The following is a 19,083-nucleotide window of genomic DNA, read 5'->3' as shown; positions in this document are numbered from 1 at the left end:
ATCGCAAGTTTGTTGAGAATTATGGAAAAATAGTAGCACCTCTAACAACATTATTGAAGAAAGATGCATTTTCATGGACTCTAGAAGCAACAAAGGCCTTCGAACATCTTAAAGAGGCAATGTGCCAAGCACTGGTCTTAGCTACACCAGACTTCACAAAAACCTTTATTATGGAATGTGATGCTTCAAGAAATGGAATTGGTGATGTTTTAATGTAAGATGAAAGACCCATTGCTTTCGAAAGTCGTATAATCAAGGGAAAGTATTTACACAAAGCTATTTATGAGAAGGAACTGTTGGCAATACTACTTGTTCTTAAGAAATGGCGACCCTACCTAATGGGAAGACACTTCAAGGTAAAAACGGATCATGATAGCCTTAAATGCTTTTTAGAACAAAGATTATCCTCTGAAGAACAACAAAAATGGGTCACAAAGATGTTGGGTTATGACTTTGAAATCATCTACAAAAAAGGGAAGCAAAATGTTGTGGCAGATGCACTCTCAAGAAAGGATGAGGATGTGGAAGCATTGTTGTGCGCCATTTCCATTATCCAACGAGATTGGATAAACGAAGCAAGGGAGGAATGGAAGAATGATGAAGAAGTGTGGGCACTTATTCGAAAGTTACAACAAGATTCCAGTACATATGATACATTTAGCTGGTAAACTGATTCGTTATGGTACAAAGATCGCTTATACCTATGTAAGAATTCCCAACTCAAACAAAAGATTCTTTTGGAATTGCACACTTCTCCCTTAGGAGGGCACTCAAGATTTTTAAAAACTTACCACAGGGTTAAGAAGGAATTTTTTTGGGATGGCCTTAAATCGGATATTCAAAAGTCTGTGGAGGAATGTTTGGTTTTCCAACAAAATAAAGCTGAAACAATTAAGAAACCAGGTCTATTACAACCTTTATCCATTCCAAGCCAACGTTGGGAGGAGGTTTCAATGGATTTTATCACAGGTTTACCCAAGTCTGAGGGGAAGAGTGTCATCATGGTGATAGTTAACAGACTTACCAAGTATGCACACTTTTGTGCATTATCACATCCATTTAAAGCTAGTATAGTTTCTACTGAATTTATGGAAATAATTCAAAAGTTACATGGAAACCCAAAGATTATTGTAAAATGACAGAGATCACATTTTTTCTGAAAATTTTTGGACAAAATTATTTTCTTGTCTTGGTACTCAGTTAGCTCATAGCTTATCTTATCATCCTGAATCTGATGGGAAAACTGAGATAGTAAACAAATGTTTGGAAGGATATCTTCGTTGCTTTGTATCTGATAAATAGACACAATGGGTCAAATGGTTGCCTCTAGTTGAATGGTGGTATAAAACTTCCTTCCATACTGCAACAAAAATGACTCCATTTATGGAACTTTATGGATATCAACCACCATCCATCACATCATATTTAAGAGAAAATTCTAAGGTTCAAGCAGTGGAAAATCACATCGAGCATCAAAAACAAGTTCTCCAACTCTTAAAGGATAACCTCGTGTTGGCGCAGAATAGAATGAAACAATAGGCAGATCAACATCGCAGCAAAATAAGTTTTGGTGTAGGTGACTAGTTATTCTTATGGGTACGACCATATAAACAAATGTCCCTCAAGCAAGCTAAGAAGTATAATAAATTATCACCAAAATATTATGGTTCGTACAAGGTGTTGCAAAAGATTGGTATGGCATACAAATTGGAGCTTCCTGCAGCTTCTCGAGTGCACCCATTTTTCTGTGTTTCATGTTTAAAGAAGGTTATAGGCAACAAGCTCCTAGTTCAAACAATATTGCTAGAACTTAACGAGTAAGGAAAAATTATATTGGAACCGGAAGAAGTCATAGAAACAAGAACTTGACAGCTATGAAATCGATCCATTTCGGAGTATCTCATCAAGTGGAAGAACTTATTCACTAAAGATTCCACATGGGAGGATGAGAATTTTATACAGAAGCATCCAAAACTACTCAAGCGCTGAGGACAACACTTTTTTGAAGGAGATGGGCATGTTAGATCCTTATAATACTAGTGATGCCCCAATTACTATTGTAGTTGTATCCCTTATTAATATTGTTGTGCCCTATTGTCCCCATATTGTTATTACTATGCCCCATAGAATCCCTCTATTGTTATTTTTGTGCCTTTATATTATTATTATTGTTAGGTCGGCTTGGTTATATTGTGACTCCTTAGACTCCTATATATATAAAGGAGGTTTTTGCATTTGAATCATCAAATAATTGTTCATTTATGTAATGTAAAGGAGGTTTCCCCCTCGAAGAGGTTGAATTCTAAGGCATTCATCTATCTTTTCTATCTTTCTGTGAGCTGGTTTCATAACAGAAATAAAGCACATTAATTTGTATACCTCGCTCAACCTCTATTAAGATCAAAAAATACACATTGGGTTGAACAAGAACAACAGGATTTAGAATGTGCCTGATCAGTTTTGACAATCGCCCAAGCCATGAGCCTTGATGAAAATTTAGAAGAAAATTTAATGAATTGCTTTATTTGTAATCCTAACTTTTTTGCAGCAAGAAGAAGGGCCATCTAGTCATAATTTAGATTTGATTACTAATCTCCAGGATTTTCATGAGTATAGTACAACAACCGAATTACATTCAGCGTTATTATCTACATTTCCTGCATATTCCATGACTGAATGAGGGAGTAAGGTGGTTGAAATGTTTCCTGAAAAACCTTTGAATATTAATTATTCCTTAACCCCTGGATAGGAAAAATAGTTAATTCGAGCATTGAAAAACTTTTCAGAGACTTTTTCTTGGGAATATACAGATATGAGAGGAATTCACCTAGATACATGCATTCATAATATTTCTATAGAAGAGAAATCCAGGCCCATGAGATAGCCACAAAGGAGGATGAACCACGCATTAAGGAAAATTGTGAAAGATGAATTGCAGAAATTGTTAAATGTAGGGTTCATCTATCCTATCTTAGATAGCTAGTGGAATTATACATTGGTTATTGTCACAAAAAATAATGGTAAATGGTGAGTGTGTGTGGATTACACAGAACTAAACAAGGCTACCTTCAAAGATCACTTTCCCTTGCCTTTTATAGACCAAGTACTGGACACTTTAGCAAGAAATAAGTATTTTTCCTTCCTAGATGGGTTCAGCTAGTACAATCATATTAGGATAGCTCTAGAAGACTAAGAAAAGACTATATTCACATGTCCCTAGGGCACTGTTGAAGCTTTGAAAATCGTTGCAACAACATGGGGGATGACCACACGGTCCGGACCTTAAAGCAGCTCCTTCTCCATTTGGAGTAGTGGCTCCGACTGGTTTAACTAGGTCCAGTTACCTTTTCTCATTCTCTAATGGCTTTAAAATATGACTTTCATTCACTAATGGAGAAGAGACATCAGATCAACCCTCTTACTGATCAGGGAAGAAAGTGATTCTTAAGCTGATTTAGGGCTCAGCCAATCCACTACCAGAGTTTTCCTCTTTGGGGAGAGGACTTAAAAGAATGTAGAAATTATTCTAAATGCAAACTTATTCTAAGATGCAATTAAAAGAAACTATCTTAATCCTATCTCAATCAGGCAGATATAGATCTAACCCAACCAAGAGCAAGATATTTAAAATATTGGGATTAAAATATGTCTGGCTTATAATGAATATCAAACTAATGAAGTAGTTCAATTAACTGACATTATGAATACCACACACATCCTATTGAGACCTCTTAACTAAAATAATCAATCAACAACACTCAAGAAGAAGTTCTCAGAATGATTTTGATCATTTAATCAGTAACTTGAATTATTAAACAATAATATGCAGAAGAAGTTCTCAACATATCACTATTCAACAAGTCAGTTTTATAAGGTAGATTTTTGAGTAAATAGTTACTCAGAAATCAGAATTTAATACATATGAGTAGAGATAAATAATAACATAAAATAGAGACAAATTACCCATACCAAAAAAGTGCACAAATATGTAAGTAAAATTGACACATTCCTATCATCATAAAATGAAACCAGCATTTAAAATAATAGCATTCAAGATACCAATTTATTGAATCCATTTCTCTAGCTCCGGTCTCTAATAGTCCTTTACAATCCCTGAGCTTCTGCTTTAAAAAGCATAGCAACAATAGTGCAAACTCTATTCATTAAACATAACTTGGAATGTAAAATAAAAACCTCAATAATCCCCAGATCTAAGATTCTACTCCTCCCACCTACAACTATAAATCTCTATTACAGAAGTGTTTTTAGAATTCCAGAATTGCAGAGGAGAGCAGTCCCTATTACATTCTGCAATCTGCCATTTATAATATTTCCAAAGGTATTTTTGAGAGGAAAGTTTGTTGAAGAAAAATCTGCCCAATCAATTTTATTTGCTCAAGATTCTCATCTTTAATAGCTGGAGCCTTTTCATTGATTGAGATCTTTTTCTCCATATCTCCTCTACTGTTTTTCTGCAAAAAAGAAATTAAAATAATTAAGATGTAAAAATGAAATCAAGATGCCATTTTTGGTATTAAAACAAATCCAATCAAATATAATTAAATAAATAATTGAAAAGGAAATCCAAACTTTCTATTGATTCTTGTGATGATTTAATTGGCCACAGATATTATTGATGAATGAATCTGCACTTAGAATAGGCTTGGGCAAATGAAAATGCAGACAATAAAACTCAAAAAATTGATTTTGTTTTAAAAATTCGAATCTTGATCTTCTGCCTTATTTTCAACCCAATAAATGACTAAATCTTTTAGTGAAATCTCTTCAGAAATGTTCTCCTTGATTTTGTCTTTCCATTGAGTCGTCCTGGGCCTCATTTGGCCAAGTATAACTCAATCTATGAGCCTCCAAAGCTGATAAGTCAAAACTGGCATAATTATGGAATTTTTGTTGCTGGGCTAAAAAATAGAATTTTAATTAAAATATTTAATACAAAATTAGACTCTAATTATCTAATAATTAATACTAATTTAATTGTTAATCATAAATTAAAGTAATTATTTAATAAACTATTTATTAATTAATATTAATCTAACTAACTAGTATATAATTAACTATTTATAAGCAAATTAATCTAATTAATAATTAATTATTAATTATAATTAAATTAAATTAATTAAATTATATATATATTAATTAATTTTTTATAAATCTTAAATATTAATTCTAATATTATATTAACACTACACTACCATTATAACTACCCTCCCTATTTCATTATTTCACTCACGTATGAGTGTTTATTTAAACTTGAAGGTTAGTGTTATGAAAACTAAGGCAAACACTTGAAGTCCTTCTTAGCCATCGCATATCGCAAAAATGATTGATCGCATTTTGTTTTGGAATGCCCTTTTATTAAAGATGCGATGTGAGAAATTGTGCGATGAAGTGAGCATGAGGTCACGGGAGCTAAAAAATTTACATTAAAGTTTTTTTTTTTTTTTTAATGCTCTTTATAAAACCAAATTGTTTATTGCTCATCGCATTTTGCTTTGTGAAAATGTTAAGGCTTTTTTTTGTTTTAAATCTGCGATAAGACTTTGCGAGAAGTCTTGTTTTTTTACACTTGAATGTAACTAATTACCAAACTCATACTCCTTTGACTTTTAGCCATCGCATATCGGCGATCGGGGAATAAAGGCCATCAGGGTTTCTAAGAAATGCTTGTTATGAAAATTGCGATGGAACCGATATTGCGACATGTGATCAAGTGATCGCTAATGGACCTGATATTTTTATGAAATATTTTATATATTTTATTTTTTTATTTTTTATTTGAGCTCCATGATATTTATTATTTGGTTAAGTTATGGGATTATTTAAAACATAATTTGTCTATCTAAAATATAGCCACTTTGATAAAAATAAAAAAATAAACTACAACCACTTTGATATTTTGAGTTTTTGAGATTGGTAATTTATTTGAAAATAGAAAATTGGAATAAATGACTAAAATCCTGATGCTTCATGATTTGGCTGTATAAGTAAAGAAAAATGAAAAATGTTAGTAATAACTAACTAGGGGTTAATATTTAAAATAAATGCATTATTGAACTAATTTAATTACCAAAATGGAATATTGTACATTTTATGCATTTTTAACTCAGACGACATAAATGATTAGACTTCAAAGGAGTGTCATTTACAAACCAGTTGACCAAATGAGGCGAAACAAGTATCAATGGGAAGCTTATAAAAAATCGATTTCAACCAAGCAATCAAAACAAAAATCTAAAGAAGATGAAAAATTAAGAAAATCGTAGGATAATCAACTTAATAAAAATCCTAAAAGGCGTTTAGCCAAAAAATTTATAGAAAGGGTCCCCATTATTTGAAGTGAACAAGTCAAAAATGGGGGGGTTGTGTTTTACCACAACAATGGCGACACACGGTAGAAGAACTAGTTATCTCTGTTTGATATGAATGAGATTTTCTCAAAATTAAACTAAAAATAATTAAAGAAGAGAGACTTGACTAGGTTCATTAATCTGAATAAAAGCAAGAATCATCTTATTGTAATTTTTTCTTAAAATTCCTCATAAATCAAAATATTTCAAAACTTATCAGTCTTTAATTAGTTTTAGAGATAAAGCAGGGGTCACTTTATAGCTTAGCTTTTAAAATATACTCATTTGTCATAGGTAGAGCCACTGCTGCCAACAAACATCTATAGTCTTTACAGGGTTACCTTTTAATCATCAATGATTTAGAATCCCATCTATTTAAGAATTATTGACCTAGAGATAAATCCATTTATATATGTTTATTTTCTTTGTATTTGTATTTTTTTTATTTCTTAAAAGCCATTGTCCTGGTTTGGTAGTTAGATAGTTGACAATGCCATTCACTGGTTATAATTAAACTGAGCAAGCTGGCTCGTGATGAGACCCCTTGTCTTATAATTATTTGCAATCATAAGCCATTACCCTAGTTTGTTTAGCACTTTTGGTAATGTTAGCCTACTTTTTGATCCGGATTTAAATAGGAACGCAATAAAATACAGAGATAACCATAAAGACAGATATGCAGCGGAAATAATACCTCATTTCATTACTGTAAAATACTGAAATATGCTTACAAACAGAAATGGAAATAAACCATCTAGGGCGATGGTAGCTTATCTCTGAGAAGAGATGTGGTGGCTACATGCCTCTGAACTATCTTACAATGAGGCTCGAAGACCTATTTATTGTTGAGAAACAATGGAAAACTCTTCACATTCCAAAACCTAACCCTAGAAGATGAAACGCCAAATTGTGGGCCCCATTTTTGGGTAAGTTGGTACATCAACTTCCCGGGGTCGCGAATTGGTCGTACTATCTCCGTTTGACGTGCATGATAGCCCGTTGGAAAGATCTCTCCGAGGACTACGACGAAAAAGACATTTTTTAGATAAAAAAATCGCTGGCGGTAGATTTCCCAAAAAATGTCGTTTAGGGCCTCAAAACGGCTCCAGAAGTTTAGGACCCGAAAAACTACTAAAAATAGTAAACTGTGCTATAATTAAGGAAACTGAAAAAAACTGTAAGAAGCACTAGAGGGGATCCAAGTGGAATTAGCGGGTGGCCACCAATATCCACCTGGATCATTCCTCCCCCCTTAGGAAGCAATGGTCCCCTTTGCGTTGAGTTCCTCCATGAGATGAGGGAACTTCTGCTGCACTTGGTCCCTGGTGAGCCACTTGCCCTGGTGAAGGAGTTGTCCTACTTTGACAACTCGATACAGTTGGATATTCTGCTGGCGAGTGTGCTTGATCTGTGTGTCCATGATCCGATCAGTTGCAGCTTGTTCCATGCAAGTTGGATTTAACTCTGTGGGTGTGAGTTGTTCTGCAATGTCGGACGTGTCTAGTAATGGTGGAAAGTATGGCTGAAGGCAGTCGACATTGAACACTGGGTGCAGGCCAAGGAATGGGGGAATGCTGAGCTCAAATGCATTGTCTCCCACAGCCTTGGTAATGGTGTATGGGCCATATCAGAGTGGTCTGAGTTTCCGATAGGCTCCGGTAAGGCGTTCCTTTTGCAAATGCAACCAGACTTTGTCGCCCACTTGAAACTTGTGTGGCACCCGATGTTGATCATGTCGCTGCTTGTACTTGGCTTTTGATTTCTCCAGAATGTCATGGACCTGCTGGCGAATATGTTGGATGTGCTCAATGAAGCTGTTTGCCTTATCTGTTTCGGACTGGACATGAGCAGAATCTGCGTGAGTAGCTACAAATGGCATGGCCACATCGATGGGACATAGTGGCTGGAATCTCAATCCCACCTGAAAAAGGCTGTGGCCAGTCGAGCTGTGGAGAGCCCGGTTGTAGCTGTGCTGAACATAGGGGAGGCTCTCGTCCTATGTGCGTGGATGCTTTGAGTTGTACATGCGCAGAATGTGTACGATCATCCTATTGACGACCTCAGTCTGGCCATCAGTTTGAGGATGGAAGGCTGTGGACTTAGTGAGTTTGGTGTCCAGCATCGACTAGAGGCTAGACCAAAATGTACTGAGGAACCTGCTGTCCCGATCTGAAATGATAGACTATGGGATCCCAAAGTGTACCCATACTTGTTCAAAGAAGAGTTTAGCAGTGGCTTCTGCTGTGATATTCTTCTTGCAGGCCGCTATAATGGCCATCTTAGAGAACCTGTCGACGACCACAAAAACACAGTCATTTCCATGCCTAGTGGAAGGGAGGTCTGACATGTAATCCATGGAGATGGATTCCCAAGGTCGACTAGGGGTAGTGTTGTAGGGAAAAGTATCCAATACGGAATGACCCTATCCCACTCTAAGGGTGATAGTACCTCAGCAACAACTGAAAGCAAAGCTATCTAAGATTTCTTCTTTATGAAAGTAAAAGGGGAGAAAGGGATCCACCAACCGATGTCTTTCGCTTAGTGTTTGATCCAATCTTCTCTCCTTGCTGCTTGCCCCCAGCTCCTTTCTCTTTCACCGGCTCAGCTACACAAAGATCCTGCAAGAGAACAAGAAAGGGAAACTACAAGAAGCATACATTCATAATTGATTCAAGGATTAGAATAAATCAAATACAGAAGTATAACAATACATCATTGAGACACATGCATATAGAAGAACCTCAAATGCTTTATTAATGGAAGAAGTAAAGTTCTGAGAGTGTTACAACCATAAGAGGCCCAATCCAGCAACACCTCCCAGCAGAAAGAAATCTCCTCTTCACCTCCTTCAAAGCAATCACCCAATAGTTCTAACCTCAAACCAACAGCACTTCCTTGCATTCACAAAATTCCAGCCTCCCTAGACCTCATGAGAGAGCTCTATATATAGGAGAAGTGGAGAAAGGATGAGTCAGCTTGAGACTGGTGTGAAGCTGACTTGTGTCCTCTCCCACTTTAGTTAAACTTCAGTTCTTGAGTCCACTTGGAGATCCTTGCTTCCACTTGGAGTTTTAGATCCTCTTACTCATCACAAGGCGAATTCCTTGATCCAAGTGTCATTTTGGAAGCTTCCTGGGCATTGACACCTTGAGAAATGAATGTGCCATTTGTCCAATCTCGCTCAGCGCAGGTAGCCTTCATTGGAGTTGACATTCAGCGCAGGTACAGAGAGGAGCAGTTGACATTCAGCGCAGATGCTCAGTGGAGCAGTTGACATGATCCCGAAATTGCTTGTTTTTGAGTGTTTTCAGGTGGAGAACTGATTTGAAGTGTTGTGGTTTGCTGACCTTGTTCCTCTAGGGGTAGGAACATCATGTTTAGGGACTTTGGATCCCTTAGATTATGGACATTTCATGCTTCATGCTGTAAGGCACAAAAATGTCTATAACAGATGCCCCCTAAAGTATGAGGTCGTTTATCGGGTGAAATGCTTTATCCAGAGGATCCGAAGTTCATTCAATCACTGAGAGGTGACCTGTAATAAGATACAATACAATACATTATTTTTCATTCTGCTTTCATGATCTAGCTGAGGCGGGCATTCCCATGCTCAGCTTTATAAATTCATTTGGGTACATAGAACAGACGATCGTCTGACGGTAGACTGATAATTCTCTGCTGAAATTATCATCCTTTGAGTAGGATGATCATCTGCTGCAATGATGTACATATCAAATGTCTTTATATTTCCTGAATATATATCGCAGCCCAGATGGATGAAACTAGATCCGGGGTCTTCAAACTCGTTCGATCTTCACTCTAAGTACAAGTCGATCCATGTGAGAATTGCGCTGAAGTCGAACATGGAAAGACATCGCTTGATTACCGGTCAATGATGTAAACCGTTAACAAGCGCGAGAGGAATCACCGATAATGATAATGACCCTCAAGGTACTGCAGTACAATTCATGTGGTGTGAATAAAGGACTTGGCGTCGAACACCACGCAAAATCTTCTGGTCGAAGGTCATTGATGTATACCTGTCGCCGGAAGTGAGAAACTTGCCATTGAGGCATGCAAGCTTCAAAGTACTGAGAGGTGTTGTTCCTAGATCAACTTCTTGGATAATGAGCTGAAGTCGACAAGAAGCGATCCGTCAAAGGAGGGCCTTAATGAATCCCACATCAGTGACACGGAACGGAGCTAATGATTTTAGTGGAGGTGAAAACAATCTGTGAAATATGATTCAGGGTGGCGATCATGGGTGGATGAAGGATAATGTATGGCAGTGGATGGGACACGGTTGACTCTTTCTGAACAACATCTCTTGAACATATAACGACACTGATGTGATGGATCGGTAGCATTACCCCAAATGTAGATGGTTTGGCGAGGACCATGGTGATGAGACCGGTGAATGAAACAACCCAACCCGATGTGGTACGGAGGACAAAGTGTCATGTTCAAGAGCGACTTGCTACCATTAAAGCTTTGAGGTTCTCCCAATTTTTCCCCAGTCATTTTTGACCAGTACCTCTTTATTTTTGTCAAGCTTGAGGAGGATAACATATGCTTGTTCTATAACCTGCCCTTCGGGCAAGCCCATCGCTATGTTTTAACGAGCTTAGCGATAGGGAAACTCGTTCTCGTCTAAAGACAAGTTTGTCACTATTTAATCATTTTAACGAGTCTAACGACAAGGAAAACTCGGTCCTTTTCATTTTTAGAGAGTCTGAAAAGGTACAGAAAGTTAACTCCAAAATTCTTTTTTCGTCATCTAATCCCTTAAGTCCGAAAAAGTATAAAACAATACAGAAGGGATGAATTTTCGGTACTTTTAACGAGCCGAACAAAACAAGCGCTCGATCTTTTTGTGCAATAATCCCTCAGGTCCAAAAAGATTAAAATCTAGAGGAGGGATAGCTCTTCCGGTCGTTTAACGAGCTGGAAGGCCAAAACTCGGCAAACTTTTCATATTTTACGAGTCAAATGAAAAGAGCTCAAAGAAGACTCGTCTTTTGAGGAACGAGTGATAAACAGGGATAGCAGCAGATTCCAGGTACAGGTTGGAATTTTCCAATCACGGCAGTGTCACAAGGATGGCTAGGTGAAATCACTCTTCGCAGCTGTTCCTCAAAAATGGATAAACAATCATATGGAGGTGAACGATCGGCCAAATGAACGGTGGAGGTGAGGCTGCAGAAACACGACCAAGGCTTTTATGGCTGATGAGTTACATTTACCAAGGTTATTTACCAGGATGGGTTCGTTTTTTAACGAGCTTGAACACTGCTCAAAATTATGTTTATTTTTTAACGAGCATGAACTATGCGCTAAAACTGCTCGGATCTTGCGTTTATTTTTTAACGAGCATGAACTATGTGCTAAAACTGCTCGGATCTTGCGTTTATTTTTTAACGAGCATGAACTTTATGCTAAAACTGCTCGATGATAAGTTTGCATGCCCCCAGCATAACAACGCAAATCGAGGTGCATGTCCCCCAAGCTTCATTGCATTCAACTTTGTTGGTTGGAATGAAGGTTTACCTTTGAGATTTGGAAAGGGGATTTGTTTCATTTTTTAATGAGGTTCACACAGTAAAAGAACCATCCTCAACTCCTTGTTTCATTTTTTAACGAGGTTGACACGAGATAAGAACCGTCCTCGGAGCCCACTATATTTACAGTATTTCTATTAGGGCGATGATCCATGCTGACAAAATATTTAGGAATCTTCCGAATCCATTAGATATAGAAGATTTCATATTGTAGGTTTCCATTGTGGCCACTTCCGCCAGATTACTTGCAGGCGATAGGGCAAAAGTACCCATTAAGGTAGGGTCTTTGAGGAGACCTACTCCAATATTTTGAAGCGAATGATTGCTTCCATGGATAATTGGAATGCTTCCCGTAACTTGTGAACTGTCGGGGAGGAAAGTTTGTTGGTCGACGACTGTAATTCCTCCTTGAAAGGGAAATGCAATCTTCCTGAAGTAGGTCGACACAACTGCAGCCATGGCATATATCCAGGGTCTTCCCAGTAGGATGTTGTAATCGAGGTTTCCATCAATCACTTCAACATCAATTCCTACTGTCTTGCCCCCTAGTTCAACTTGTAAGTTACTTAAAATCCCGTATGGAGTGTATGATCGTCCATCAAATGCTTTCAACGTCGTTGACGATCTCAACAAGGGTGGTGAGCCTAAGTTTTTCCAGCAATTCATCGACATAATACATGTAGATGCCCCCTCATCAATAATTGTTCGATGAACAGTTTTGTTGAGGGCTTTCACTTGAATAAGGAAAGCTAGTTGAGCTGGTAACTGAGGGTCATATCCTTTATGATCAAAGGCCACATGATTGGAATCCCTTGGGCCAACCCCACCTATTGCTGATAATAAAGCCTGCTCTTGGGAGAGGCAATTTTGCGGTACTTCAAGTGTCGACATAGCGGACGGCGATTGGGCCAAGTCCTCTACTATATTATAATTCTGTGCTACTTTGGCACGAGGATTAAATGTCAACTTGCGTACTCCTCCCTTTGGCGACCTTATCATTGGTTCAGGAATGATGGGTGGCACAACTTTGGTCAAAGTTGTCGTCGAACTACTAGGTTGTTCATTAGCCTTGTTTTTCGACAGCCGTGGATTCCCATAATCTTTATTCCTTGTCAAAGCATCATTTTGCTGCTTTGAGATAGACAACATAAGCACTTGGGATTGGGAATCATTTTGATTAGCAACCAGATTTGTTCCTTGATTCGGAAACGGATCAGTTAACACAGCTGAGGTTTGCGGACTCTTAAAGAATATTTTAAGCTCAACTTTGTATGGACATTCTCTCGTCCAGTGATCCTCATCACATATTTGACACCCAAAAGGTGGTTTCCTATCTCGAGGAGGGCTTGAAGAAGTTTTTCGAGGAGATGACTCTCCTTGTTTCTTCTTCTTCCCTTTGTTTTGATTCTTCTTGCTCCCTGGTTGATTGGAATTTTTGCCTTTATCTGCTAATATGGCATTTATTTCCGAAGCAAGAATCTCTTGGTTCGCATTCTGATTCGAAGTCTTACGGGCTTTCTTGGACGAATCCCTTGTCAACTTTGCGTTTGCAGTGCCAATCACACCATCGCCGGCATGAGAGTCACTATTTGATCCAGGAGGAGGAGGAATTGAAAATTCTGGTCTGGGGGCATCAGGCATCTTGTCATAGAGTGTGCCAGACTGAGTATATACTAAGTCTAGATATTGTGCACGAGCAATAACTTGCTCCTCTGTTACGACTCCCCCCTTGGCCACATCTTCCGTTATAGCAGGAAGTAACGACTTTATAAACCATTCAGCTAACAGCTGATCGGGAACATATGTTTTCACCATCCTTCGACGACGACGCCACTCATGTATATGATTAGATATATGGGTGGCAGTTGTCTGCTTGAAGTTGGTTAATATTTTTGTTCCTGTTTCATACCTTATAGGTAATTGAAAATGAGTTAAGAAAGTCGTGGCTAGGGAACTGAAATTGTCGAAAGAGGCTCTAGGTAATTCAATATACCATTTAGCCGCTGGACCTGTCAATGTCCTCTGAAAAAGGCGAAGTCTTATCAAATCATCGTTCAAGGTGTTCGACGAACACCACAGATGAAAAGTCATCACATGATTCGATGGATCTTCGCCAGGATTTCCATTGAATTTAGGAATGTCCGACGGAAGCTTGTGAGGAATCGCTGGCCACCAATGGGCATAAGCAATCGGATCGTTCGTTAATCGGTGCAAATCTGGTAATTCTAAAGTTTCCACGAATGGTAACTGTTGATTCAGGTTTGGCGAGGCGTACCCAGGATACGATGGAATCGCCTGAGCAGTAGGCCTTTGCATACCAGCATAATGTAATTGATGTTGGTATGATTGATATGGCTGGTGGACTTGACCACCGTAAAGCGGTTGATTTAACCCGTTTTGAATATACGGTTGTCCACTATTCGCAAAGATCTGCTGCTCAGATCCTTGGTACACCTGCTGGAATTGTGGTTGTTGGTATTGCACCATCCATGGCTGTGAAGCCATGTTCTGCTGTGCCATACTAACCGACAGACCAAGATGTGGGGTAATTGTACCCGTTTGGACCTGTGTCGTCCCGGCAGTTGGCGATTGTGGTTGTGTCACATGGTCAAGGGGCTGTTGCATTACAACCTGAGGTTGACACACAACAGGCATCGTTTGAACTTGCGACACTGTTACAATAGCTGGCGTCGTCGGGATGCTCGACATAGGTACACATTGTTGCATAGAATATACAACTCTTGGCTGTTGGGGTAGCATTGGTACCCAACCACTTGTTGTAACTCCAGTCAAACCTGAATATGGTTGAGAACTGCCGTATGGGTATCCTCCCAGAGGGGGTAATGAAAGGGCATACTACCCCCCATACGGTAGCAATCCGGAACTCAAGGGTATGGTCTGCCCTTGGGGACTGGATGGCCCAAATTGACCTCCATAAGGATCAACTTGTCTAGTTTCAACATAAGAATTACCGGATATTACTCCGGAGGAACAAACTGGAACAGACCACACTGTCGAAATAGTCCCTGGGTGGACTCCTTCTAGCAGTTGAGAGCTAGTTGGGACAGATGGTATACCGGCAAACATTGTCGGAATGGCGGCAGGGGGTTCTGCTGTCACTGTGTCATTTGACACAGTCCTTGATGTCGACGGTTGCTCAGACATTTTAAGTCTATCCAATAAATTGCCTAGCGATTCTACAGGAGCTCCCACTGGTGATGGACAAACTTCTGATGTAGCAGGAAAAAGAGTGACCCCTACTCCAAAATGGGTCAGAGTACTTGCTTGCGGGTCTTCTACAATTTCCTCTATTGCAATCAAACCAGGTGGAAGAGGAAGACCGTCAGGTCCGTAAAAGATTTCTGGTGCCGAAGAAGGGGTTGTTTCGACAGCGGCAGTTGTTTGAGGAACAAAACTCTCTGGACCGGTTACAGATGGAACTGGTTCAGTTACACAAGTATTTGCCCCCAGACTAGGATCAGTGTTACTGTCCCTCTGTTGCTGTTGAACTTCTTCAAAAGAGGCAGGGGTTATAGAAATGCTTGGAGTAACCGGAATCTCAGTTGTGGTTGGAACAGGTGTTCTAACTTTCAAAGGAGATTTTGAACCGGTTAAACGAGCTCGCTTTGTCTGTACTACTTTAGATTCTGGAGACAAAGACGGTGTTATCACTGAAAATGCTGTAGTTAAAATTTTTTTAGCCTGGCTTAAAGAGTGGGTGTTTTCGCAGCGCCTGAATTCTTTTCAGCAGTTTCGCAGCGCTACCTGTTCGAGTGGTTTCGTAGCGTGCTACGAAACTGGGGATTTGTTCGAGTTTTTATTGAAGGCCCAGACTTCAGGGGTTAAACCTTGTATTCAAATGCATGAGAAGGATGGAAGCGAATGATTAAAGTGAATTATTAACTGGAACTACATCAGCAATATAAATCAAGGTGGTAATGGAGAAGTGGCTCAAGGCTTTGCTGCCTTTTCTAATACACCGGTTGCTTATTCTGTTTCCTCTTAGTCTATCATTTCAATGTTCACATAATGGTTGAAGAATGATTTGTCACCTTAAATACTGGTATTTGTGAGATCCCCAGAAGATTCCTCTGTGAGAGCAAAAATTGCAGCAGTTGCCACATTAGATGTCCTGGCAAAGAAATTTGTAGGGAACTTTCCCAGTACCTTTAGTGATTGTCTTAGTCCTGTTGTTGCAAATCTCACAGCAAATGATGTAGCCCTTTCCTCAGGTTGCTTGCATTGCATAGCTTCTTTTGTTACTGAACTTGGGCCACAAGTATTGGCTCATCTTCCTCACATTATTAAATATATCCTTAAGAAGACATGGCGGGTTTGCTTGTCTTCATATAAAGAGGCAACAGTGTCTAAGATAGCAGACTTTGAAGGGAACACAGCTTCTGGGGGAGCCTTTTTGATCTCTGTTCTTAGTGTTTTAGAAGCAATTGTGCAGAAGCTGGGCGGGTTTTTGAATCCATACTTGGAAGAAATTGTTGGTCTTTTAGTGTTGCATTCACAATTTACTACTGACTCAGGTTCAACAGTATGCACAAAGGCTGCTTCAATCTGCATTCTCATGTCTGAAAAGATCTCAGTGCGGCTTTTGCTTGATCCGATTGTTAGAATTTATGGAAAGGCTGTAGAGAATGGAGAAGCTTCTGTTTCAGCCATTTTTGAAATGCTAGCAGTTGTCGCTTCTAAAATGGACAGACCATCTGTTGTAACTTATCATGCAAAAATATTTGAGTTATGTCTGATAGCTTTGGACCTTCGTCATATGTTTTCGAGCCTCTTACACTATTATGGAGGATTGAACCCGCGTTATCAAAGGCAAACAGAGTGAAAAGTTGTAGAAGGACAATGGGATTTCCAAGAGCTAAGGCCGCTGCATTACTTGTATCATTTTGTCCGACAATATCCATATGGAGGAGGCGAAGGCAGATATGAAGAATGCAGTTCTGAAAGTGTTCATGTCGAAGATCGAGGAAGCTAAAAGCCAGAACCTTATCAATATGAAGGTTGAATCAATTTTGGAAGATTTGTCTTCGGGATTATTAGAGTCTATGAAGAGACACGTCTTTTGGTCCCGTGGCAAATTCATGGAATAGCTTAATGTATGGGCGCAAGTGTTTGATGAAACAGACGTAGCTCATTATCATCGTGGCCTAGCTTCATAAGACCTCTTTTTCTACGCAAACAGGTGGCAGGGGTGATCAATAGTCACTATTGTTATGATGAGACATCTGGCAATTCTGTTTCCAGGAATTCGTTCACTTGAAATAAAGACTTTCATTGGAAATATATGCGCTATATATCTATTTGAAGCTACGCAACAAGCTGTGATATGAACCGGTGAATGAAACTGTGATATCTATTATAATAGCTTGATATGTGGGCGCAAGTGTTTGAAGTCACTTCAGGTAGAATATTTGCTGCTTGGAAGAGATCACAAGGTTGAATACGAGTTGCAAATGAATTGCCTAACAAGACAGTTCCAAGGGCGCAGAGGAATGTTGTCAAAGGCATGGGAGTTGTGCATGGCGATGAACATACTCCCACAGAAAGTAATGACCGCCCTGTCAAAAGAATTAGTGAAATGAGTTTGGGGATGAGTGGAAACTGTGGTATTTGTACTGTTCTGTCCGATTGCAGAGGTAATACAAATGTTCATCTTCAGATGTGGATAAAAGGCTATTGAAGCGGCCTCACTGTAACAAAGGTTTGATTGTCATTTGGTGCATCCAGTTTGATATTAATCTTGTGCTGCCCAATGGACTAGGAAGGCTGCTAGGTGCATGCCAGTTGATATTGTATGGCATATATTATGGGAGAGCCCGGTGGGATGAAAACAAAGATAAAGAAAATGGTGGTCATGCAGATAAGAGACAGATGGTAATTCACAGCAGATGAAAGCCCTATCTGATGGTGGACATGCCAATAATGCTGAGAATTCCTTGAGGTCCAGCAGTCCATTACATTGCATGCGCCACATAGTCGAGAGTTATTTTCAAATCATCCATGGCTGAAAGCGTAGGGCTGTTGCAAAAATGCATAAAGTTAAAGAATTGGAAATCTTTGTAGCTGTAATATTTTTGGATTATTGTTTGATCTGCACTCATTTTACAAAACACTGCGGTCTGTATTTCCAAGATCACCTTTTTGATGGCAGTCACATTTTCAAAGTGAACCATTGAGCTTGCGTAAGAGTGATTGGATATCCTTGGCAATTTTCAAGAATGCATCATCTCTTTCAATTCAAACATAGGGAAAATAACTCTCGGAGAAAGGAGACATACAATCAAAGATATTAACAGTACAAGAGCGGTAAACATGAAGTCAAGGTTCCAGATTCATTTACTCAACCTCTTCTTATATCTCCTTTGAGATTAGACTCATCAGACTCTGTTGACATCACATATCAACATGATGACTCTGTCAAATTAAAAAATACCAGAAGCAGGGGAAGTTCAGTTTCCTAAGTTGCATTGTGGATGGTAGGAATTCAAAGGATTTTGTTGATACTCACAGCATTGTTATGCAGATGTATTATTATCAAGAGGCTGTTACCATCATATTGGATATATATAATTGCAGAGATGAATGCATCTTATAGACCTTTAAAAGAACATTCAGGAAGGGGAATCCAAAGCCCAAGGAGATTGAACAAATATCATTCCGGTTGCTAAATGAGCTATTTACAAATTCTTATCACTACATTCTGGAAATGAAGTCTGTGAATTTTTTGTATAATTTAGGTTTCTAGATGAGGTTTTAAAAGATGGCTCCAGCTGTTCTGATTTTCCTCACCTCAAAGGATGTTATAACCAACAGAAAGAAAGCAGAGAAAATATCTTGAAGACAACAGAGATAGGTTTATCTAATCAGGTGATTATTAGAAGACTGTGTTTTTATGATTACACAGCAGTTTCGTAGCGCGCTACGAAACTGCTGTAGATGGTGGTTTTAAAGCGCAGAGCAGCTAGTGTGATACTGTGAGCAGCTAGTTTGACACGGTGAGCGGGAGTTGTGGAAGAGGGACAGCTGTCTATCAAATACTATCTACAGCACATCAGAAACCTGGCATCATTCCATACTTGGGGTTATTAAAAGATTTGGGAGTAGGCTGCTATATTTTAGGAGAATGTTGGGAGACAGAA

The 19,083-nt window shown here is 38.9% G+C and overlaps 1 protein-coding gene across 1 annotated transcript; it reads left to right on the top strand.

Annotated features, from left to right (window-relative positions):
• The first annotated feature begins 15,464 nt into the window (after nucleotides 1-15,464).
• Nucleotides 15,465-16,769, top strand: LOC149242564 (uncharacterized protein At3g06530-like). The gene is made up of 2 exons (XM_089370881.1): nucleotides 15,465-15,588; nucleotides 16,009-16,769. Exons 1-2 carry the CDS (start codon nucleotides 15,465-15,467, stop codon nucleotides 16,767-16,769), a joined length of 885 nt encoding a protein of 294 aa, XP_089227007.1.
• Nucleotides 16,770-19,083: the final 2,314 nt, after the last annotated feature.

This window comes from Pinus tabuliformis, chromosome 8, assembly GCF_031772625.1.
Source record: "Pinus tabuliformis cultivar Carrire ecotype Pingquan chromosome 8, CPIR1, whole genome shotgun sequence".
Lineage (NCBI taxonomy): Eukaryota > Viridiplantae > Streptophyta > Pinopsida > Pinales > Pinaceae > Pinus > Pinus tabuliformis.
The sequence above is the reverse complement of the archived record's forward strand: the minus strand, read 5'-3'. Positions and strand labels throughout refer to the sequence as shown.

Bases quoted from the DNA above. Each gene is read 5' to 3' on its own strand.
- LOC149242564 (XM_089370881.1), top strand. From the start codon at position 15,465: ATGCTTGGAGTAACCGGAATCTCAGTTGTGGTTGGAACAGGTGTTCTA. The intron at 15,589-16,008 runs GTGTTATCACTG...TGAGATCCCCAG, and splicing joins AGATTCTGGAGACAAAGACG to AAGATTCCTCTGTGAGAGCA.